At 34.7% G+C, this 26,087-nt stretch overlaps 1 protein-coding gene across 5 annotated transcripts in view; it reads left to right on the top strand.

Annotated features, from left to right (window-relative positions):
* The window catches only part of LOC136037314 (probable peptidyl-tRNA hydrolase 2), a 104,607-nt gene that overhangs the window by 49,458 nt on the left and 29,062 nt on the right, over window positions 1–26,087 (top strand). Inside the window, exons 2-4 of one of the 5 annotated variants that reach the window (XM_065719983.1) lie at window positions 7,255–7,333; window positions 11,761–11,859; window positions 13,740–13,907. In XM_065719983.1, the coding sequence (XP_065576055.1) occupies window positions 11,764–11,859; window positions 13,740–13,907 (264 nt within the window). In that variant the 5' untranslated portion in view covers window positions 7,255–7,333; window positions 11,761–11,763. Of the gene's footprint in view, window positions 1–6,659; window positions 6,748–7,254; window positions 7,334–7,424; window positions 8,134–11,760; window positions 11,860–13,739; window positions 13,908–26,087 lie in introns of those variants that run through there. The other 4 variants (XM_065719984.1, XM_065719982.1, XM_065719980.1 and 1 more) reach the window with 4 other exon arrangements.

The raw sequence follows: 26,087 nt of genomic DNA on the forward strand, positions 1-26,087 counted from the left end.
GGTTTTGCATCGTTTGTTGCATGTCGCTGCATTTTGCACAAAATCGCAGCAGTGAGAACCCGGGGTTATGCACGAAAACACTGTCATTAAATTGCCTTCCAATGTTCTAGTCTTAGATGACCTGTCTTTCTATTCATCTTAATTGCGAAAAAGTTTTATAAAAGGTCTAATATAACACTATAATTTAATAATAAAAATTTATAAGGTCTAATAAAAATACCTTCGGTGTGCATGCCCCTCCCAAGGGTCGTGAATAATGCAAATAATCAATGATTCAAACATGGTTTTTAATATGGAAAAGAGTGGGGCTTGATTGATGTTAGATGAGTTGTTGGCTAGAAATTTCCTGGTGTCTTTCTCTGGATCACATGTCACGGTTACAACTGAGATTGCATCTTAGTAAAGAGCGAATAACGGGTGATATGAACTGGAATTTTAAAGAGTGTTATAGAAAGCCGGAAAAATTGTCATTTGAAAATGATTTGAGTTTCAAACTGACTTTTGGATATTTGTATTTATTGAGACTGATGGATATTTGCGCAATACTGAAAAACAAAATGATAGAATAAATGAAATAAATGGATGGTGAAAGAAATTAGTAAATAAAATTTGAACTGAATACAAAGTGTTTCCAAGCGAAAGTCAATTTTGCAATGTTTGGCTAATTTTAATTGTGTAAGTTTATTGCAGAAAAAAAATGTGATAATTTTGAAATTGAACCTAAAACGCCACAATAATATTAAGGGGTTCATGCACATACAAGACCTTTTTATACTATTGCTCGTAACCAGTGCCATGGAGCTGCCAGCTGCCTTAACGTTTATTCGCGCCATTATGCCGCACCAGAGAATGGGTCCAAGCTCAAAATACGGAGGACGCAGTGTTAGTCAGGTTTCTAGCCAGACTGTGAGTGTACGCACATTTTTCGAACTATTAAACTACTTCCTAGCGCCCTTTTTTATTTGAATGCATTTCTGATAATAGCCTTTATATTTTTCTACTATCTTCTTTGTTACGGTTTAGGGTTTGAAGTCTCAGTTTGAATAAAAACGGGAAAGTGCAAATTCAAGTAGACTTGGTTGGAAGAGACAGATGTGACGGGACGCCAAAAGAAAGAGTGGTGGGGAGCCGTTCCGAGAGATCTGTTCTCTTTCTACTGTTCTATCCTCAATACTTCGCATGTCTGCCATAAGGCTCTTACGCTTTACTGCAACACCCCAGAACTGCTGACAAAGCATGCTACCATAATCAGCTTCGTTTCTCGGTAGCATCTTCCATAGAGAGGGGCGAACCAGCAAAACTGCCCATGCACTTAGGTGCTTATCTAGTGCGGGATGAAACAACAGTTGTAGAAATTACATGGGCTCTGAAGATGATGGAGTCTGACTATCCTGGGAAGTCTGCAGACGGAATAGCAGATGTATTTGGAAAAATGTTCAGAGATGCAGTGGCAAAGTTTTTCTTCGGGCGAACTAAGTGCGTTTTTTTTTGTTTTTTTTAACGGAAGCTCTTGGACCCCATTTCCGGAAGATTACCTTTGATGAAGTCGACAACATTTATTATGTTGTCGAGCTTAACAAAACTACAAACTCAGAAAGTAAGAAAGAGCTCAAATGATGATCCGATTCTGGTCCGAATAGATGAAACGAGTTGTAGAAAGTGGCTGAAGTCATAAATAGCCAGAACGATCGATGAAAATGGTTTATCTATCCCGAAAATACTAGTGCTAATTTGTTACGGTACGAACGTGAACAAAAAACTTCTCCGACTGATTGAGAGTGGAAAACGTGAATTGACAGGTGCCGAAGGTCTCCTTGATACATTTGGTATCACCTACAAGATACATTTGGTACCCTACGCTTTTTGGAAGGGTTTGCAGGAAATCGACGAAAGTTGTTCCGATCTGATCATCCAAGGGTAGTACTTTTTTAGTGGCTGGCTGGCTAAACAAGGAGACACCGAGAAGATTCGGCAGAAAAATGGCGTTCCTATGTTTCGGCTTTTGAAAGATGTATCCACCAGATGGTTAAAAATAGGACCTGCCGTTTCTAGACTAAAGAAAGAGATCATCTGGCTGATCAAACAACCAATCATGAATGCAGAGTGTCAGTTTGTTGTTGATAGTTCGAACCTCTTTATACGTTTCACTGAAAATTTTCAACAGGAAGTGCCCCTAGTGCATAAACTCCATGCGGAGTTGAATCTCCTGATCTTGACATTGGCTGGACGAGTTTTAAAACCTGTAGCAACCGAAAAGCTTAGGGACGAACTAACGCTTCAGCCATTCGAAGATGAAAAGAACTTTTTGCTACTGCTACAGACAGTTGTGAGTGACGTGATTGTCGACTGTCTCGAGTCAGTAGACGAGCTTCCATAACGCTTGTTCATGCAGAGTGTCCAGAAGCATTATTCTGTGGCCGCAAGATATGTCCTTAAGCAAAAACTCGGCGGAGATTTTTGCAGTTTTTGAAAGCGTTAACCTTTCTGCATCCCAATGATGTTTCAAACCCAGTTTCTGATTAGAGTTTAATATATATTACTAGGAAGTTATCCATCACGATGCAAAAGGACATGCTAGTTGACGAGTTTAAGCTAGTCCAGCTATCTGGATTTCCATTGGATCCAGGAAGGATCGACGACAAATGGAACAACGTGATTCAGGGAGGGAAATATCCAAACTTGTCTGAAGTTGTAAAAAATGCTTTGACCGGTGCATACGGGTCTGCCAGTATTGAGATGGGTTTCTACAATCTCGGGCGAGTTCTGAGCGAAGAAAGAGCTTCGATGAATGAGCGAACTTCGAATGTAAAACTATTCGTGAAAGATGGGTTGGGCAGATTTGTAGGACGTGTGCAAAATGTTGCTATCACAGAAGGCTTGATAAAAACATCCAAATCCACTAGAAAGAGCTATAATTTGTTTCTACTACAGGAAAAAAACCTTGAAAGAAAATAAAACTGAGAAAGAGCGACAAAATTTGGAGGCAAGAGAACAGCTGAGACAGCTGCAGCTCGCTGAAACCTATTTGAAAAGATAGAAAATAGAGACTCTTGAAAAATCTTTGAAAAGAAATGAAGCGTTTGGTTCCAAGCAACAGGCCGCAGAAGAGTTGCTGAAAGAAGCTCATAACCGACTGGAAAAGGCATTGAAAAAAAGGACATGGTCCAGATACAGCTAGCGCATGCCATGATAGGTAAGACTCTGTCAATGAATAATAAACACAAAAAGGTAGCTGCTACTTTTGAAACCCAGCAGCAGTTACAGTGAAAGAAACAGGTGCTGATCACATCTGTGTTCCAGCAGAAGGCAGTGCAGAAAAAGGGAAACAAATAGATTGTGTGTTCTAGTTACCATACCCTTATCTCTTTTATCATATTTTTGAACCTGATTTTTTGCATTCGAAAGTATAGCGTTCAGAAAAAGCTCCTCCCATGACGTGATGAATCTCATATGGGGTCTGTTTTTAATTATCACTTGGTCTCTGATTATGGAGAGATGTCTGCAAATGATTATTCTCATTTTGTTTTCTTACTCAAGTGTCATTTGGTGTCAACTTAGCCTTGAAGTCCGTTTTGCGTCCAGAATGGTCCCTAGACTGGTCCCCTTTTCGACTAGAAAGAGATCCCTAAATCCCTATTTTTACTACTTTAACATGTGCCAGTGCTGCTCATACCCCCCTCCCCTGCGAAATGGTGGAATTAGAGGGTGAAAATTAGATTGGAAGGGTCAAGACAGACCTTAAAAAAGTATTCGAAGAATAATCTCTTTACCCCTGAACAAAAAAAAACTTCCTGTAAAAAATATCGTTCTTTGTGAAATTACACATCCCCTCCCTACTTCTGAAGCTACGTTGAAACTAATAGAAAAGCCCAATATTAGCCTAGATCGTATATGAGCTCATGGACGTGTAATTGCAATGAAGAGGGTCCCTCCTTGTTCTAATAGCTAAGCAAGGTTAACCCCTCTCACCTCACTCAGAGTGAAAAATGGGGTACTAATGATGGAAGTTTCCAATTCTGATGTCATTTTTGGTCTCCCAGAATTGAGTTAATAGGGAACGACCTTTCAATCCACTAAATACTGCACAAACTAAGATTCAGATTTTTCATCCCCTATGACCTCGCTTGGGGTGGAAATAGGGTTCTAAACGATAAAAATTTCCGATTCCAATATCATTTTCGGTCTCCTTGGACTTATATTAATAGGAAATAACCTTTTGATCCAGAAAATATTGCAGAAATTTTACCTCGCTTGGGGTGGAAATAGGGTTCTAAACGGTAAAAATCTCCGATTTCAATATCATTTTCGGTCTCCTTGGACTTGTATTAATAGGAAATGATCTTTTGATCCAGAAAATATTCCCGAAATTTGAATTTGAGACCCCCCCCTTCTCCTGAAAAAAATAATATTTCTACTCGCCCGATCTTGTATATGTCATTAAACTTTTTTTTTTTTTTTTTTTTTTTTTTTTTTTTTTTTTTTTTTTTTTTTTTTTTTTTTTTTTTTACAATTTGGTGACTGGAACATTTCTGTTACTCAAATGCCGAGTACAAACCATATTTTTATTGGACTAGATGAACATAAATGTGTCTTTTATTTGGTTTGGGTTGAACAAAGTTGAATTGAATGTTACACGCACCATTGGTTGTACTACTCACGTCCCTTGCAAATGACCCCTCCCTCTTTATTGAATCCATACCTTTGCTTAGAATAGTCTCCGATTTTGTGCGGTTGTAGTTTTTTTGCTATTAGCCTATCACCAGCAGCTTTATAAGGCCAATTAGAAAAATTTTGACATAATTCGGAAATATAGACAATACACAATATCACCAAGCTTCTGTATATATCCCCATTAGAGAGTTGGTAGGGGTGGGGATTTGACACATTTGTAAAGGTGGTAATTTCTTGTATTCGAAAAACAGTTCACCCTTTAGCTGACGAATTAACCAGCAAAAGGGAAAATTTACCCCTCCGTCATACTTTTTTCTTACCTAATAGATTCCAATCCAGTCGTTCACTCTTTTTCCGAAACTGAAATGTCCCATTTCCCGAATCTATTCTTTCCAGCATGGTAGTCCGCACTGTTTATCAACACAACTACTTATTTTAATTTGTCCCAGTCTTTAGTTCAGTTTTGCTTTCAAGTTGCCATAACAACCACGATATCATGAAATGTATCAATAGATTTAGAAGCTCTAAATAATAATACAAACTCAATTGTGCCAAATCATTTTACCATAACAGGATAGGCTATTTAATTGCTAATACTATGAATAATCACATTAAAGCACATATTATCAAGAAAGTAATATATTTCAATATATTTTTCAAATATGTTGAAAGTTTATCAATATTTGGTGACTTTTTAATTTATTAGGACAGAGGTGGCCAATCAGATAATATAACTAGTTAGATGTAATACAAATTAATAAGCGTAACATGAATGATGGTATAAACTTTTGGTACTTGCCAGACGTTCAAAACACACTCAAAATTTTGCTCCGAATGAAAACCTGAGAAAACCGGTTTCATAGTCACAAAGTCAGGTGACGAATGACAGAATGCACTGGACTTATTTAATTTGGGCTATAAGTTTGCATATTAGGTCAGGGGAAGGTATAGTGGTTCTGTAAGCAAAATGTGTTAGCTGCAGTTATTGTGCAATGTTATGTTCAAGTTATCTGCAAGTTATTGTGCAAAACGATTTTAGTTATGAACTAAAACCGTTTTCTAACTTCGCGCTGTCCAAACGCTTTAACCCCCCTCCTAATGTGGAAATATATAGCCCAAATTGTATAAATCCAAACATTTTTTTTGCAATACTAGTACATTTTTTTGCAATTTTTTCAATAGTAGGAATCTTTAAAATATTGCTAGTGGGCAGCGGGCATTGTTATATAAGTGTGTGATGCCAGCATTTTGTAGTATTTCTTCTGAAAATCAAAACAAATTTGTGTGAGCATGAAAGATTTGTTAACAGCATTGTCTCTTGGCAAAAAAAATAAATCACTAGATTCTTGAAAAAGATATCATTAAATCGACACAAAAGTCCCTAGATTTTTGAGAAAAATCAATAAATTAGCAACAAAAAACACTGAAGTTACAATTAGCTGCTTTAATTGAAAATGTGTATTTGCATTTTAGAATCACCGGTTTTAGTAGCTTTTTGGCACTCTTTTATCAATATGATGAACTTGTATCCTTATTGCGTTCAACACAGGGCACCAATGGAAAGGTGTTGTAACTACACACTAAGTTAAAAAAGTTCTTTATTTTGATTCTATTTCTGAAATACTTTTCTTGTATCCTTATAAAAATAATCGCAAAAAAAACTCGCCCCACATTCTGGATTTCCCGAATTGGTGCACTTTTGCTGCAGCTTGGTGCTGCGGTGAGTTATTAGTAGTAGTAGTAATAGGTGCACTTGTTTCCCCAATATGTGAATGTTGATATGGCTAGTGGTGGTTTAACCTAAACATTTACTTTTGAGAAAGTTTCATTTGTCCGTTTAAAATCCACTATTTTTTAATCTCTCTAAGGATGTTGCGTAAATAAATTAATTAGTACAACATCCTTACCTCAGGTACTCTTGGGTCTCCAGGGGTCCTTAAGGCATCCAAGAAGAGCCACCAGTCAACTTTCTTCGCGGCGGCGGTCCAAGCGCTCTTCTGTTTGAATAGAAGAGAGGTGGTGATATTTGTTGGCAGTGTTACCAATCCGTAATGATTTATCTCTGTGTCTACTGAGGTTTTTTTTCTTGTTCAGTCTATTAGTGTCTATTCTTGCTACTGGTTTTTGACGATTTTTTTTTTAATCCAGTTATTTCGTGCTATTATAGTGATGCAGATAACTTCGAAGACCACACTGCCTTTCCACGACGAAAGTAAAACAGTTCAAAATAGGGATGAAACCTTTTTATTGACAGTGAACAGATATAAAATTTAACTGGATATTTCGAACACATATAAGTATTATATTATATGTGTTCGAAATATCCAGTTAAATTTTATATCTGCTCACTGTCAATAAAAAAGTTCATCCCTTTTTTGAACTGTTTTACTTTTATAGTGATGCATTTTGGAATCGCGGGAATAACGTAAAATTAGTGTTGGTATTCTAGTTTTGAGAAGGCAGTCTACGACCAAGAACGCATATACTGCATTAAAATTACAATTTCCGTTTTTTTTTTATTTTACCGAACAGCAACCTTGTTTGTAAGTTTAGCTCGTTAGCTAAGTCGTAGTTTGTTTTTAGGCCTTCCTCTTGTTCTGGTACTTCATGCTTGACACTGTAAGACGAATCTTTGGCACCCAAGCTGTTAAATTTTAGACAGGTGAATCAGTTGGCTGGAATATTGCTACCTCTAGAGATTTATCACTATTTCTAGTGATTTTTATGTTGCCTAGTTATTTTCTTCTAGCTAGTGATCTATAGGGATTTTTGTCCTAAAAATTTTGATTTTATCCTAAATCTAATGATTTTTCAAAATAAAGACAGATCACCCGTCTGGGGTTAAACGAAAAGCAGATCGTCCTCGTCTGGGGTAGGAGGATGTAATAATAAATTTTTAAAGGAAATGGGAACTTTCTGTGAGGGTGTAAAGAGGGAGGCCTTGAATAGATGGGTTGGAGGAGGAACGTGCGTAGTTGTGTTGGCCTCAGGTGGCTTAGTGCTCCGGTGAGTTATTAGTAGTAGTGATAGTAGTAGTTCAAAATAAAGAGCATGGATTCATGATTTAATCGAATAAGTCATTCGAGGAGCTAATTAAAAAAAAAAAAAGAAATTCAATGCAGTTCCTGATATGTTCCAGATTTGCACTTATGGAAATATATAGCCTTTGAAATTTTCGATTTTCCACCACAAGTCCATTACAGATATACACCTTAGAGTGCTATGATCAAGATAATTGGCAAACTTCGCTAAATTGCAAAAATATTCTATACCTCCCGTCTCACCAAATTTTCGCAGGTCAAATTTTGTCTTCATAGTTATGGGGGGTTTTCTCAATAACCAATCAGTTCTAAATTAGATTTCGTTTTGTTAAAATCATTGAAAGTGGAGTGAATGGTGGATGTGACTACACCCTCAATGTCTGCAAATAGAACAGAAATGGAGTCATTGAAAAATAAGAAGGTAGGAATAGATTAAATATAATTTTTTAATGCCAAAAAACAGGACTTAGTGCTTTTATAATAGGATTTGTAATATAACTAGATGGATTAAATTGATTGTAGTTTGATTATTGAAGTCGGTTAGGAGTAAGAAGGGGGGTTCCAATATTTTTCTAAATTCTCTTATTTGTAATTGAAACGCCTAAGAAGCGCAGTTAAAGTCATATTCTTTAAGTTTTTCGATTTCTGTCCTAACATATCAAAAAATTTATGGAAACGAACTGTAAGAATGGAGCGACAATATTAACCGAAAGTCTAGAAACAGAATTGTGATATCAGTCGTTATATCATCGGCTTACTATGTTGATTCTAAATATATAATATTCATTAAGCGTAGTTTTACCCATAAATAGCTAAGAAACTGGAAAATTTTCTTGAAAGAGGGAGGAAACACCCATTAAAAGTCAAAGAATTTGAATTAAAATCAAACCATTAGATTCGGCGTATGAGAGAACCCTTCTGTAGTGGTTTCAAACCCCTATCCGCAAAAATATTCGATTTTGTATTATTTGTCAGAAGAAAAACACGGATGTGTATTAATTTTTTTCCGGGGACGATCGTAACGAACCGACTGTCCTAGAGGATCGGGAGGGGGCTCATTTTAACGGAAAGTAAAATTTCAGGTGTTCCTTTTATTTGAAATAAAGATTGCACGGCTACTAGCCCACCTCCCTTTTCCCCAAAGAAATGATCGATACAAAGTTTGACATAGCCATTTTGTTTAGCATAGTTAAAAGGTTCCAAGACCATACCTATAGATTTAACGTGACCCAAGTGGGTCTTGAGGATAGGTCTGGGGGTGAAAGTATGCTATAGATGATAAGGATAATATAAGATCTATGAAAAACCAGCTGCATAGTTACAAAGACAAATAACAGGTGAGTGAATGCATTGGACTTGTTTAACTTGGGCTATATGTTCGCAAATTAGGGGGGCGGGGATAAGGTTCGGTAACTTTACTCCCTCCCCCCCTAATGTGCAAATATATAGCCCAAATTGTATTGTTATATAAACTAAATTTTCATATTTTCATCGTATTTTGACTTAACGTTGCTTCTTAGGAGTGTTCTGTATAATTAAGAAGTACCTCTTTTTTTAGACTGATGCTTGTCGAACTTTGTGAAGCGTGGTATAGTTTTTTTTCATGAAATTATGAAAAGGCCATTCACAAAATTGTCGCTGGTGTCATAGTAATTATACCAGCTCAACAAGAGAAAAAAAAAATAGTCTCTATATTATTGGAGAAAAAATTGAGATTTGAATCGACAAGGAAAAAGGAAATTAAAAATGACAAAGCAAATATTTCGAATAGTTCACTGATAACCAGTTTTCAGTCATCGGAGTATAAGCGAATAGTACCAATCCCAAAAAAGACAAGGACAAAGTAAGGATTTTGTTCTATTTTCTGCATAAAGATGAAAAAAAGCATTTTTCAAAATTTCAAGGGTAATTTTCGCTTGAGAAAAGGCAAAACATCAATCTAAAGCTATTTTCCATATCTAGGGGGGTAATTTTACCCCTTTCCTTTAGATACGCCTGTATAGAAGTATTGTAAAGAAATGAAACAATTGTTAATCACAATGATAGAAAGTGTCATAATTCTAGTGATTTTTAATGGTTTTATTCAATAATCTAGTGATTTGTGTACGAATTTAGTAAATTTTTTTTCAAGATTGTAATGATTTACTTTTTTACTGGGTGGTAACCCTGGTTGAGCTATTTTTCGTACAATAGCGGTCACCACTTTTTTCTATCATTGAATATTTTGAATGTATATGTTTATGAAATTTGAACGCAAGGAATTACAATCAGGCATATACAACGAATTTACAACTTTTAGCCAACAAAAGGCAGATCACGATTTGTCAGCTCGAGTGTTTCTAGTGCTGGCGCTGTAGGTTTGATCTCAGCGTATTAATGCAGTACCCCGAGTTCAAACCCAGCTGCGGCCATGGCTGCCAAATTGACACATTTTGTGTCAAAATGACACAATTTGATGGTGCGTGACACACTGACACATTCAGACGAAATGATGACACAATCGACGAAAATGACACATTTTTCAATAAAAACTGACACAATCGACAAAAATGACACATTTTTCAAAAAAAGGACACATTTTTTTTCATCCTAGTCTTGATTTTTAAATGGTAATAAAAGAAAAGTAAAATTTCAATTTTCTACCTCCAGAAAAGCTACAAATTAATGGAAGGAAATAGCGCTGCCTAACGATGGCAATAGTACACAAACAGTGCAGAATACAGGACAGATGCCATCACCGTATTTAAAATTTAAACCACGCGAAAAAAAACAGCCATAGGCGGAAATTTCAAATCAAAATGCACGCTGAGTATCTGAACTTAATTGGCTTCTTGATTGAGTATTTAATGTAGCCAACTGGTACGTACTTATAAACAGCATGCAGTTTACCTAAGCTGTGTGTATAAGCAGCAACTCCCATTTTTAGGAGTACAGGAGGGGTATCCAACCTGGGACAAGATTACAAATTTCCCGAGATGTCTTTCCTTTAGAATAATCCATCTGGCCTAAAAAGGCACCAAAAAATATGACAAAATACTAGATTGATGCTGGTTGAATGGCTTACATATTGAGTTAATAAAAAGCTTAGCCAATAAAGCCGATTACGATTATGACGTCATACGAAAAGTCTATTTTCAATTTGCTGTCGGAATTGATTCTCCCTAAAACTTTTATAAATGTAAACTTGCCTCGTTGGCCGTCCAGACACAAATTCATAGTGTGTAACATTAATTTAATCGAATATTTCTATTTCTTTCATGACGTCACAAAAAAAGGTCATGATCCCAAGATAATAGGATAAGGTTAAGTTTACTCCTTTTTGAACTGATTTGGAAAAGATTATATATTCAAAACCCTAATTAAAGATTTGACAATTAAATATGATACCACTTGTAGCGAAAAAATGTGACACATTTTGTGACACATTATAGAATCTGAGATGACGCAAAAAGCACATTTTCGGAAAAAAATATGACACACTCCTTAAAAAAAAATTTGGCAGCCCTGGCTTTCCGGCAACAATCTGCATGGTTGGCGAAATACCCTTAGTGACTAAGAAGCGATGTTAATCTAATGCACTACACATGCGCAATATTAACTTCCTGGAGTGATATGCCAAGTTTAAAATTGTGTAAAACTATTAATGATAATGAAGCATATAGGAGAGGCGACCAATCTGTTAACTGGTGATGTTTTCTTTTAGGATTCAACACATGATTAGATGACCAATCATTATAATTTATTGTACTCCGTAATTGATTCTGGATCTCGTAGATTACTTTTAGCAGCGCATAGTTCTACAAAATGTCTGAACATCACTCTTTTACTCATAAATTTTTGAAATAGGACAGGTATTTTGTAATCTTGGCTTATGGCTAGGATGGAAAAAAAAAATCTTGCTATTGGCTGTTAAATTCCAAACAAACACTGTCTACTGATTTCCAATTTATGTCTATAAAAATCGTATGTTACATAACCTTAGTGTCTTACAACCCATTTTTCGTTTATTTTAATTTTGGAAAGTTAACTAAGATATTACTCTTTTTAGGGAATGGAATCAGGATCAAAGAATGGTGAATTTACGGCGAACGAAAACTTCATATCTGCCATGGTAGAGTTTGGATACGACAGAGAGACGTGTGTTAAGGTACTACTCTGTATTTTGGCTAATCAATGCAACGCTGTATTTTTTGTGTATTTTCGCTAATCAACGCTGTATTTTTCAAATCAATGCAATATGGTCATCAATTTATGAAGATGTAGAGGCGAACAAAGTGTATTTTTTTAATCTAAGTAAGGTGGTGGTGGCAATTCTGTTGTTTTTGCAATTTAATTCAACGAAAATTCCAAAAGTATCTTAGTATTCTATAAAAACAGTATTTTCAAATCCAGGGTGGGGAAAAACTACATGTGCAACATTCTCAAGTCGGGTATTTATTCAACATTAATTGAAAATCATACTAGTTATAATTTTGATTTTTGTTGATATAGTCTGCTAGTGTTTTATGTTTAGTTAAGAAGTAAGAATTGTAAATAAGATAATTATAACGCAATATCATTTGTTATTTATGTGCAAGTTCTATTTATTTGTAGGGAAGGGAGTAAGCTTTCTTTTCTTTTTTTTGGCTCCTTTTTCCAATTTTTGTTGTATTTTCTGTATAGCTGGTTCTGTGGTAACTAAATAAAAACTCACTTGAATCATCTTCATTAGTTTAGGGCAAAACATCGAAATTATGGTTTTGTTGGTTTTATCATCAACCATCTTCATTAGTTTAGGGCAAAACATTGAAATGATGATTGATAGTTTTGATGGTTTTTGCCATCAACCATCTTCAATAGTTTAGAGCAAAACATCGAAATGATGGTTTATAATTTTGATGGTTTTTACCATCAACCATCTTCATTAGTTTAGGGCAAAACATCGAAATGATGGTTGATGGTTGTTCCCATCAACCATGTTCATTAGTTTAGGGCAAAACATCGAAATTACGGTTTTGTTGGTTTTTACCATCAACCACCTTCATTAGTTTAGGGCCAAACATTAAAATGATGGTTGATAGTTTTGATGGTTTTTGCCATTAACCATCTTCAATAGTTTAGAGCAAAACATCGAAATGATGGTTTATAATTTTGATGGTTTTTACCATCAACCATCTTCATTAGTTTGGGGCAAAACATCGAAATGATGGTTGATGGTTGTTGCCATCAACCATGTTCATTAGTTTAGGGCAAAACATCGAAATTATGGTTTTGTTGGTTTTTACCATCAACCATCTTCATTAGTTTAGGGCAAAACATTGAAATGATGGTTGATGATTATGTTCACCCAACCTTATTCGCCGGCCAGTGCGATTTAAGGTAATTTAAGGTAATTTAAGATAGTTTTGATGGTGTTTGCCATCAACCATCTTCAATAGTTTAGAGCAAAACATCGAAATGATGGTTTATAATTTTGATGGTTTTTACCATCAACCATCTTCATTAGTTTAGGGCAAAACATCAAAATGATGGTTGATGGTTGTTGCCATCAACCATCTTCAGTAGTTTAGAGCAACGCATCGAAATGATGGTTGATAGTTTTGATGGTTTTTGCCATCAACCATCTTCAGTAGTTTAGAGCAAAACATCGAAATGATGGTTGATGGTTTTGATGGTTTTTACCATCAACCATCTTCATTAGTTTAGGGCAAAACATCGAAATGATGGTTGATGGTTTTGATGGCTTTTGCAATCAACCATCTTCAGTAGTTTAGGGCAAACCATCGAAATCAGTTATTCTCTGAAAATTATGCTTCAAAATCACCAATGGATTCAGAAAGGTAGCACAGATTCCATATTGCTGATGTATTCAGCTTTCACAAGTTTCAGAGAATTTTTAAACAGGACTAAGGGCCACACACTTTTTGGTTATATTTTCAGCTTCAGTTATGTCTTCAAGCATAGTTATGTCATCACTTTCAATTATATTTCGACTTATCAGTTAAACTTTTCACTTTTCAGTTACATTTAACATAATTTATTTCAAAGGCGCTCTTTGCGACTCAGAATCAGTCAGTCGAAGCTGCCTTGGAATGGCTTTTAGAAAACGAATCAGAAGAAGATGAGGAAGATAGTGAAGCTGAGGATGAGCCACACAAGATGGTGCTAGTTTTTAATACATCTCTTGGTATGGGCGTTGGAAAAGTAGCTGCTCAAGTAAGAGACGATCTTTATGATAATAACCTTGTTTAAAATATAATGAGCATATAAGTTCAATCCCCTAATCCTGCTTCCTCGATATATTCTTGCTATCGTTAATATTATTTTTATGTTAATCCTAAATTAGCCAATAAGGTTCAAGCAAAACTCAGAGATCCAAAATGTTATTTTCTTGGTGACAAATGTATATAATTTAGATACGGCCTTATACAACCAGTGTGGCCTGTATAAGCAGAACCTGAAATGGGGCCACGAGCTTAGCCATAAATTCTAATTCAAGACACTAGCCGTGGCGATGCCTTGATGTTAACCTAGTATTTGATATGCTCTGAAACCATAAAATTTGTTATATTAAATTCAGGGGTCGGCCGCAGTCACTAAGATCACTTGTCACTTTTATTTTAGCCAGTCACTTTTGTCACTTTTATTTTGGCCTGTCACTTTTTGTCACTTTTATTTTAGCCTGTCACTTTTTGTCACTTTCATTTTAGCCTGTCACTTTTGTTTAAACCTGTCAATTTTTGTCACTTTTATTTTAACCTCTGACTTTTTCTCACTTTTATTGTAGCCTGTCACTTTTTGTCTATTTTATTTTAGCCTCTCACTTTTTGTCACTATTTTTTGCCATTTCTCTCACTTTTTGTCACTATTTTTTGCCATTTCAAATTGCGATTTAGTTAGTGTTTATTTAAGTGAGCTAGAAAAGTAACGCAAAAACATATTGGTCAACAGGCTGTTATCTGTTGGAAATTTAGCAATGGTAATATGACACAGGAGTGCGAAAAAAAGAAATAATTTGAAATTCAAAAGCAATGTCCTTAAATGTTTACAGATTAATTTTGAACAAGCTGTCCATTTATTTTTCATCAAGTGCATTTTATTGTGCCCTTAAAACTTGGACTTGCGAATCCGGGGGGTTAGGGTCAGTCCTTCTTCCTCCCGTTAGGCCTTGCACCCCTCAAATCAATCACAACAAATTCTTATAGTTAAGTCTCAACTTATAGATTCTCAGTCACTCACAACCAGTTTTTTTGAGATGTCCCTACTTTGCCAAATCATATTTGTATTTCCTCCATTCAATGAAATGAAATCGATTTAGAAAACGTCGCCAAGTCAATTTAGTAAAATTAATGGATCCAGAACAGTGTTGGGAAGTACTTCAAGTACTTGTACTTTAAGTACTGCTTAAGTACAAAATCAAGTTACTTGAGTTTTACTTAAGTATATTCTTGCTGGAGTACTAAATACTTTAGCAAAATAAATAGGTACTTGAAGCTCTCAAGTACCAATAAATTCTTAAGTACTTTCGAGTACTTTTTTAAGTACATTCCGCTTCAGTGGAATGACTTTTTTTTACAGAATTTTTTTTCAAAAAAGGGAATTTCAAGACTCAAAAGTAGTAGGATTTTAGGATTTGGAAAAAATTTTGTTTGGAAAAAAATTTTCTGAAAGAAAAATGTTTCTTTGGTAGCATTACCCGACAATCAAAAGCCTTCAGAAAGAACTGATGAAGCTCAAGTAGTCTATGAAGTACACTGTTCCATTTGTTAGCGCACTACTAGATGATCTTTAGAAGCAGTTTAGCTTTCTTGGGGTTCCGTCCAAATCTGCAAAGACTACGTCCTCTCAACATGCAGCACACCCATGTTCAAGAACAAAATATTTCCCAACAGCTGGAAAGAAGCAGCTGCAACAATGTTGGTTGAGGAGGCTAAAGGGATGAGAACAAAAGATCCTGATGACAACAAGTCCAGCCACTTGTCAGGTGATTGTTTCTACAAATTATCAGAAGATGAGAGCGATTCACCGCAGGCTAACTCTGCAGTTATCAAAGTGCAGATAGAGATTTTGCAGTTTCTAGGAGACAAACGGAGGGACCTTTGCGTTCTTAAGGATTACCCTCATGTGCGGCAAGTTTTTGAAGGTTCAACTGTGTATTACCATCTTCAGCTCCTTTTGAAAGGCTTTTTTCAATTGGAGGATCCATTTTTTTTTTCTCCACGAAGAAATTTGCTAGGAGACCTCAGGTTTGAATGCTTAGCAGTGTTAAAAGCAAATTCTCAGTACCAGCATCTCCACAAGAAGACAAATCATTAACCTTGAGCAAGGGAGGCTACACTTCCTTTAATGTTTCTTGACCTAGAATAGTGCAGTTGGGACCAAATAGAAAACGAAGAGAACACCCGTTGAAGAATTCCTAGAACTACCTAGAATCCCGTAATTAGTTACTTTGGTAGACTGTTGGATGACTTCCGTCAAATGGAAAAATGTGGCACTGTTACTGTTTAAAACTAAATAACCTTCAATAAGTGGAGCTCTACTGTCTCGTGTTGTTTAATTATTTGTTTAAACTACATAATGCCTTTATTATATGATTCTATTTCCGTTATACAACTAGATATGACAGAGCTAGAAATGGTGCTAGCAGAGTTTTACATAGTAGTACTTGAAGTACTACTTAAGTACAAGTTCTGTACTTAAAACTCAAGTACTACTTAAGTGCAAGTTCTGTACTTAAAACTCAAGTACTACTTAAGTGCAAGTTCTGTACTTAAAACTCAAGTACTACTTAAGTGCAAGTTCTGTACTTAAAACTCAAGTACTACTTAAGTGCAAGTTCTGTACTTAAAACTCAAGTACTACTTAAGTGCAAGTTCTGTGCTTAAAACTCAACTACAACTGAAGTGCAAGTTTTGCGCTTAAAACTCAAGTACTACTTAAGTGCAAGTTCTGTAATTAAAACTCAAGTACTACTTGAGTGCAAGTTTTGTACTTAAAACTCAAGTACTACTTAAGTGCAAGTTATGTACTTAAAACTCAAGTACTACTTAAGTGCAAGTTCTGTGCTTAAAACTCAACTACAACTGAAGTGCAAGTTTTGCGCTTAAAACTCAAGTACTACTTAAGTGCAAGTTCTGTAATTAAAACTCAAGTACTACTTGAGTGCAAGTTCTGTACTTAAAACTCAAGTACTACTTAAGTGCAAGTTATGTACTTAAAACTCAAGTAGTACTTAAGTACAAGTTATGTACTTAAAACTCAAGTACTACTTAAGTGCAAGTTTTGTACTTAAAACTCAAGTACTACTTAAGTGCAAGTTCCGTACTTAAAACTCAAGTACTACTTAAGTGCAAGTTCTGCACTTAAAATTTAAGTACTATTCAAGTGCAAGTTCTGTACTTAAAACTCAAGTACTAGTTAAGTGCAAGTTCTTTACTTAAAACTCAAGTACTACTTAAGTGCAAGTTCTGTACTTAAAACTCGAGTACTACTTAAGAGCAAGTTCTGTACTTAAAACTCAAGTACTACTTCAGTACAATTGTAGTCTGGTACTTAATACTTGATACTTAAGTACAAATTCGAAGTACTTGCCACAAAACTGATCCCAAAATTGTATGGTAAAACTATCGGAAAAATTATAAGGGTCTTAAATTATATTGTAAAATTATTGGAAAAAATATATGGGTCCAAAATAGTTGTAAATTTGTCTTCCCTTGCCCCAATTAAAATGCCTGAAGCTTAAAGTCCTCGTTTGGAAGAAGGGAAAGGACCCTTCGTTAAATTTTGAAACAATTTTGTAAGTCTAGACCACCCAAAAAGAGAGTAATAAGATGAAAATGACAACCTTTAATGATAAGCTCAGAAAGATTGCCTCTTCGCGGCATAATAAAACGTTAATTTTTTTTAAGATTGTTTGCTTTTCTGAAATGTGCATCGAAGAAGCGAATATATGAAAAATTTTGTAACATAAAACTGACACAAACGTGTTTTAAACCTTTAATTAGCCCAAAAATTCTTCAGTCGTAAAATGGACGAAAGATACACTTCCTTGTCGAAGTTTTTTAATGTTTGCCATTCATTTTTCTTTTCCCTCACTTTTCTTACGTATCTCGTCGTGGTTAACCTCTATGTATTCGTTATACTATATCATATTTGGTATATTATATTTGTCATTATATTTGTTCTATTTTAAGAAATATTATATTTCTATTATATTTGTTATATTATAACGTCGAGATTGAGAATATTGCGAAATTATGGCCTGGCAAAATACAATAGACGAAAAAGAAACATGTTGGCTTCAGTTACGTGACGGCTTTGGGTAAAGGCGTACCTTTTCAGATTTAATGTCGTTTTTTTTTGTTTTGTTTTTTTGCTGAGCCCTTTGATTTTGATGTTTGCTTTAAAAAATCGAAATAATATCGGTTTGAATTACTACGCCCGTAACGCTAAGTGATAGGTAAATTTTTATACCACTATTGAATTTCTCCTGATGTAAATGTATTAAATTATACATTTTGAAGGTTATGCTATACATTAGATTATTTAATTCAACTGTATCACACCATATATTTATGTATTGAATTCTTAAATTATCTATGATTTATTTTTGACAAAATGGAATTTTAGTATGTTTTAATTTGGCTAACAGTTCTAATCTAAAGATTTTAAATTTGAGAAATATCACAGTTTTTTATACATAATGGAAAAAAACGTAATCATCAGGATCGTTTCTTGTTTAACATTAAATTAAAAAAAAAAATACTGAAAGTAAGGATCCACAGTAAAACTTAAGACGAACAAAAATTATTCCGTATATGAAAGGGATTGTCCCCTCCTCAAAGACTCGCTCTTTATGCTAAAGTTTGACTCTTTGTCATCACTCTTCTTTTCAAAATCGATAAAAATTAGCGTAAAGAGCGAGGCGTTGAGAAGGGGACACCCCATTTCATATACGGAATAATTTCTGTTCGTTTTAATTTTCAATGTTGGCCCTTACTTCAAGTTAAAAAAGAATTTTTTAATTTAATTTCTGAACATATTTCAAATAATGCATGTTCTTATTTGGCTCTCTGTACATGAGAAATTAAAATAAAACATGCGTGTTAATTTTGGCATATTGGTCCCGTATATGAAGAACTGCCCCCTACTCAATACCTTGGTCTTTACGCTAAAGCTGTTAAGAAAGCTTTCTATCCTAATTAAACGGTCCCCGTGTTTCAGTAGAAGCTCTCAAAAAATTTGGACGAACAGTCAAACTTTAGCGTGGAGAGCAATGTAGTGAGGAGGGGGCAACCTTTCATATATGGAATAATTTCTGTTTGTTTTTCAAATAATGTTGGTAAATCTGGCTACCCTCTATGAAACATACACCTTCCCCTCACGAAAAACTCCTCAGTGGAAATTTCATCTAACGTAAAGTTTCACTCTCCCGTCAAATTCCCTCCAGACAGTTTCATCCTCCCCGAGAATCCTCCTCTCTGTAAAATAGCTTGTAGCATTGTAGCTCTCTGTAAAATTCTCCTTAGCATTTGTTCATTTGAATAAGAGTTTAATCTCCAATCGGTTTCTCGATTATACAAGAAATGCTCCTTTACGTGGAAATTATTTCCTGGAAATCTAAACATTTGGGGAAAAGCAACTGGATAATTCCCTTGGGACATCTCCACATTCATTTTACACCTAAAGACATAATTATGTGATCTTTTAAATTTACTGAACAAAATGGCTATCTAGAAATTTTAGTCAGATAATTTTGGGGAAAAATAGGTGTGGAATGGGGCCCAGTTTCCATCCAATCTTTATAGTCACTTAGAAAGGAAAAAAAATAATCACCCAGCCGTGATCCTGGAAAAATAGCAAAATTCCGTATTTTTTCGAATAGGAGCTTGAAAGTTCTACAGCATGGTTCTCTGGTACGTTTAATCTGATGGTGTGATTTTCATTAAGATCTATCGCTACTGCTACAACAGCTCACCGCAGCACCAAGCCGCCTGAGGCTAACACAGCCACGCACGCTCCTCCTCCATGGCAATCTACTCAAAGCCTCCCTCTTTACACCATCCCAGGAAGTTTTCATTTAGATACCTTTAATTTTAGGGGGTGTTTCCCCTTATTTCAGAAATCAGGCAAATTTTCTCAGGCTCGCAACATTTGACGGGTTACACTAAACTTGATAAATCTCATATTTTTCGAATTAGCACAATAAACCGACTCTTTTGATGTATCTATTGATATTGAATTTCCATTTTTAGATTTTCGGCTACTACTTGTGCTGAGTCGCTCCTTACTTAGAGTTCGTTACCACGATGATCGCAAAATTGTTGTTACCGCAAAAGGGGATGAAACTTCAAATAACCTCTGGTACATTTCGAACTGCTCGAAAAATTGAATTTTCAGGACCAAAAATCTCGTACTCTGAGCTAACTACATATATATATATATATATATATATATATATATATATATATATATATATATATATATATATATATATATATATATAAATAAGTTATTTGTCTGTGTGTCTGTCTACTGACGTTATGTTTGTGTGTCGACTGACGTCATGTTTGTCAACTGACGTATCTATCTATATCTTCTATATATATAAAAATAAGTTGTCTGTGGATGTGTCTGTCAGGTGACGTCAAGTTTGTGTGTTGACTGACGTCATGAAGTTAGTTGTCGTCATTTTGTTATGACGGTGACGTCATTAAAGATATTTAAGACATGCGTTCACGTAGAAATCTATCAATGTTTAACTTTAAAATGACTGATGAACTTACAATGGCAACAGCCGAGGAAGATGCTCAAAGAGTCTATGCCAAAAAACTTGCTGCTGATAGAGAAAGTCAGAAAAGAAAGCGTGCCGAGGAATCAAAAGAACAGCAAGGAAACAGGCTTGAGGCTGATAGAGAAATAAAGAACAGAAAGCGTGCCGAGGAACTACCAGAGCAACGCGAAAGCAGACTTGCTGCTAAAAGAGAAAGTGAAAAAAGAAGGCGTGCCGAGGAACTACCAGAGCAACATGAAACCAGACTTGCTGCTAAAAGAGAAAGTGAAAAAAGAAGGCGTGCCGAGGAATCACAAGAACAGCAAGAAATCAGGCTTGCTGCTGATAGAGAAAGTAAGAAAAGAAAGCATGCCGAGGAATCAGAGCAACCTGAAAGTTATCGCCTGGCATTTAGGTACAGCCCAGTCGATGATTATAGTTTGAGTAGATTTGTTCAAATCGGGACTATGTCTAAAATTTGTCCCTATTGCAAGGCCTTGAAATTCAATGGTGAAACAATGGGAATGTGTTGCGCCTCAGGAAAAGTTAAACCTCCTCTATTGGCTGCACCACCAGAGCCATTGAAGACTTTCCTTACTGGAACTACGACAGAATCTAAGCGTTTTTTGAAACAAATCAGAAAATATAACTCATGTTTCCAAATGACGTCGTTTGGAGCCCAAATCGAAAATCCAGATCAATTTATGTCTACTTTCAAAGTAAAAGGGCAAATTTATCATAGAGCAGGGTCCCTTCTACCATTCTGAGGCGAGAGTCATAAATTTTTACAATTATACTTCATCAGTGATAGAAATTCTGAATTGAATGCACGTTGCGAAATTTCTCCCAACGATGAAAGGACAATCGTTTCCCAATTGCAACATCTTTTCCGCGAAAATAATAATTTAGTGCGTCTGTTCAAAACAGCCATCGATTTGATGCCTACTGATACGCATAAAATTGCGACCGGGACACAAGTAATGTTCGATTAGCAATCACCATCAACAAAGCACTGGGACACAAATGACGACCGGGACACAGGGAGTATAAATGACGACCAGGACATAAGTAAAAAAAAATAAAAAAAGGTAAAAACTACAAAAAATCTAGAAAGAAAAAAAAATAAAAACTAATAAAAAAAACTAAAAAAGCTAAAAAAAAACTAAAAAAAAATAAAAAAAAAAACTAAAAAAGGAAAAAAAAGAAAAATAAAGGAGAAAAACAAAACTAAAAAAACGAATGTATATACAGACCGGGACACCGGGATACAAATGACGACCGGGACACAGGGAATATAAATGACGACCGGGACACAGGGACACAACTACAACGGGGACGCCGGGGGGCACAGGGGGATATATAAATGACGACGGGGACACAGGGAATGTTCGATTAGCAATCACCATCAACAAAGCTCAAGGGCAATCATTTGAATCATGAGGTATAGATCAGAATACGGATTGTTTTCCCATGGACCATTATATGTTGCATGTTCAAGAGTCGGTAAACCTCACAATCTATTTATATGCATAGACAATGGGACAGCAAAGAATGTTGTATGTTCGCAAGTTTTACGTAGTTAAAAACATATATATATATATATATATATATATATATATATATATATATATATATATATATATATATATATATATATATATATATATATATATATATATATATATATACATATATATATATATATATACATATATATATATATATATATATATATATATATATATATATATATATATATATATATATATATATATATATATATATATATATATATATACATATATAAATACATATATATATATATATATATATATATATATATATATATATATATATATATATATATATATATATATATATATATATATATATATATATATATATATATATATATCTATCAATATTCACAGGTGGGACATAGGGACACAACTACAATGGCGCGTAACTAATATGGCGCGTAACGACTTACGCGCGCGGGGGGGCTTGGGGGGGCTGGTATATTAAAAATAATTGGTTTGTTTGTGTGTCTGTCTACTGACGTCATGTTTGTCAACTGACGTATCTATCTATATATATAAAAATAAGTTGTCTGTGTGTCTGTCGAGTGACGTCATGTTTGTGTGTCGAATGACGTCATGTTTGTCGACTGACGAAGTTACAGACCGGGACATCGGGACACAAATGACGCCCGGGACATAGGGAATATCTGTGTGTCTGTCTACCGACGTCATGTTTGTGCGTCGACTGACGTCATGTTTGTCAACTGACGTATCTATGTATCTATATATATAAAAATAAGTTGTATGTCTGTTATGTCTGCTAAACTATGTCTGTTACGCCAGATTATATCTTATCTATATATATAAAAGAAAACAAACTAGAATGTAAAAACTGGAAATTGTATAAATATTTCGAAATATTTTGACAATAGATTAAAGTAATTCGAAAAAAGAAAAATGGTAAAAAACTAAAAAAAGCTAAAAAGAAAAAACTAAAAAAAATTAAAAAAAGAAAAAACCTAAAAAGAAAAAACGTAAAAAAATAAAAAAGATAAAAAACTAAAAGAAAAAATGCTAAAAAACTAAAAAAAAGAAGAAACTAAAAAAACTGGGAATTGCATAAATATTTCAATATATTTTGACAATAAATTAAAGTAATTCGAAAACCTTAAAACAAATACCCCAATTTGAGGTTTAATGTAAATTGTTGGAGCTTTAGCATGCTTGGCACGTAAAGATTTTTCCAAGTGTCAATGTTAGAATGAACATTGACAAATCGAAGAAAACAAATCAATAAAAAGAAGAAACTGAAAAAAAGAAAAAACTAAAAAAGAAAAAAAAAACTAAAGAAGAAACTGTATCTATATAAATATAAAAATAAGTTGTATATACGCATGTTTGTTTGTTTGTGGGTTTGCATTTGACGTCATTATAAGTATATAAGGCTTTGTATATGACGTCATTATAAGATGACACTACAGACCGGGACACCGGGACACAAATGACGACCGGGACACAGGGAATATAAATGACGACCGGGACATTCAAAGAGAAATTACAGACCGGGACACAAATGAAGACCGGGACACCGGGACAGAGGGAATATAAATGACGACCAGAACACTCAAAGAGAGATTACAGACTGGGATACCGGGACATAGGGAATATAAATGACGACCAGGACACAGGGACACAACTACAACGGGGACGCCGGGGGCACAGGGGGATATATAAATGACGACGGGGACACAGAGAATGTTCGATTAGCCATCACCATCAACGAAGCTCAAGGGCAATCGTTAGAAAAATGCGGTATAGATCTGGATACGGATTGTTTTCCCATGAACAATTATTATGTTGCATGTTCAAGAGTTGGTAAACCTGACAATCTATTTATATGGACAGACAATGGGACAGCAAAGAATGTTGTATATTTGCATATTTTACGTAGTTAAATATATATATATATATATATATATATATATATATATATATATATATATATATATATAAATATATATATATATATATATATATATATATAGATATATATATATATTTATATATATATATATATAAATATATATAAATATATATATATATATATATATATATATATATATATATATATATATATATATATATATATATATATATATATATATATATATATATATATATATATATATATATATATATATATATATATATATATATATATATATATATATATATATATATATATATATATATATATATATATATATATATATATATATATATATATATAAATAAGTTGTCTGTCTGTGTGTCGACTGACGTCATGTTTGTGTGTCGACTGACGTCATGTTTGTCGACTGACGTCATTATAAGGATTGAGCTGTATGTCGTCATGAAGTTGTTTGTCGTCTGACGTCATGTTTGTCGACTAACGAAACTACAGACCGGGACACCGGGACACAAATGACGTGTTATGTCTGTTATAACGTAATAGAGGCAACAATCTTGACAGGGCCTTTTGAGGGTGAGGCTTTTCTTATTCCACGCATTCTCATGATTCCAATGGATCTGCCTTTTCAACCTAAAAGATTGGAATTCCCAATTTGATTAGCATATTTAGTTTTCAGTCCAGAACCACTAAAGCTATTATGTAAATATCAAAAATATTTATGTTGTCTGAGCAATAATTTTTAGTTTTTATTTCAAAATAGAAAATTACCAGACAATTTTAGAATTATATCTATCTATATATATAAAAATGCCTACCAGATTTTAGTTAAAAAAACAAAGGTTCGGCGATATGTATTTCATAGTGAAGCTGAAAAATAAAGCTTGCGAATATACAACATTCTTTGCTGTCCCATCGTCTGTGCATATAAATAGATTGTCAGGTTTACCGACTCTTGAACATGCAACGCATAATGGTCCATGGGAAAACAATCCGTATTCAGATCTATACCTCATGATTCTATTCATTGCCCTTGAGCTGTGTTGATGGTGATTGCTAATCGACCATTTCCTTTGTTGCCGTCGTCATTTATATATCCCCCTGTGCCCCCCGGCGTCCCCGTTGTAGTTGTGTCCCTGTGTCCGGGTCGTCATTTATATTCCCTGTGTCCCCGTCGTCATTTGTGTCCCGGTGTCCCAGTCTGTGATTTCTATTTGAGTGTCCCGGGCGTCATTTATATTCGTCAGGATATTGTAGGGCATCGTAGCATCGATGAGTTTAAGCAATTCTTGTCAACTGATTGTTTCGCCTATAAAGAATATTATCTCGAGGTAAGAACTGATCACCGACCACAACGATTGCCACTTTGTTGATAGTTGCGTATCAGGAGGCATCAATTCGATTGCTGTTTTTAAGCAGAAGCACTAAATTATTATTTTTGTGGAAAAGATGATATATATAAATATACATATATATATTTTCTTTTTAGTTTTTTTTTAGTTTTTACCTTTTTTAGTTTTTTTCTTCTTTTGCATTAATGCTAAAGCCAAGGTTCAAACCTGGAGCCTCTCGGACCTAGAACCTGATTCATAACGCTTTACCAACTCAGCTACTTCGGCGTGAATACATTCGTTTTGAGCAGCTTCCTCGGGTGTTGCCATTGTAGGTTCTTCAGTCATTTTACAATTAGAAATTTCTCTTTCAACGGTCTTCTTACAATTAAAAATTTGTCTTTGAACGATATTCTTAAATACCTGTGTCCTGGTCGTCATTTATATTGCCTGTGTCCCGGTCGTCATTTGTGTCCCGGTATCCCAGTCTGTAATTTCTCCTTGAGTGTCCCGGTCGTTATTTATATTCCCTCTTTCCCGGTCGTCATTTGTGTCCCGGTCTGTAATTTCTCTTTGAGTGTTTTTTCTTTTTAGTATTTTTTAGTTTTTTACATTTTTCTTTTTTCAGTTTTCTTTTTCTTCTTTATTTTTCAGCTTCACTATGAAATACATATCGCCGAACCTTTGTTTTTTTAACTAAAATCTGGTAGGCATTGATGACCTTATCCAAGTCAAGATCCCAAACCCAATCATCATCGCTATCATTTTCAGTTTTGATATGTTTTGACTCTCGCTGTCCAGGTGGATCTTCATCTAACTGCGCGG

The sequence above is a fragment of the Artemia franciscana genome, chromosome 16 (genome assembly GCF_032884065.1).
Source record: "Artemia franciscana chromosome 16, ASM3288406v1, whole genome shotgun sequence".
Classification (NCBI taxonomy): Eukaryota; Metazoa; Arthropoda; class Branchiopoda; order Anostraca; family Artemiidae; genus Artemia; species Artemia franciscana.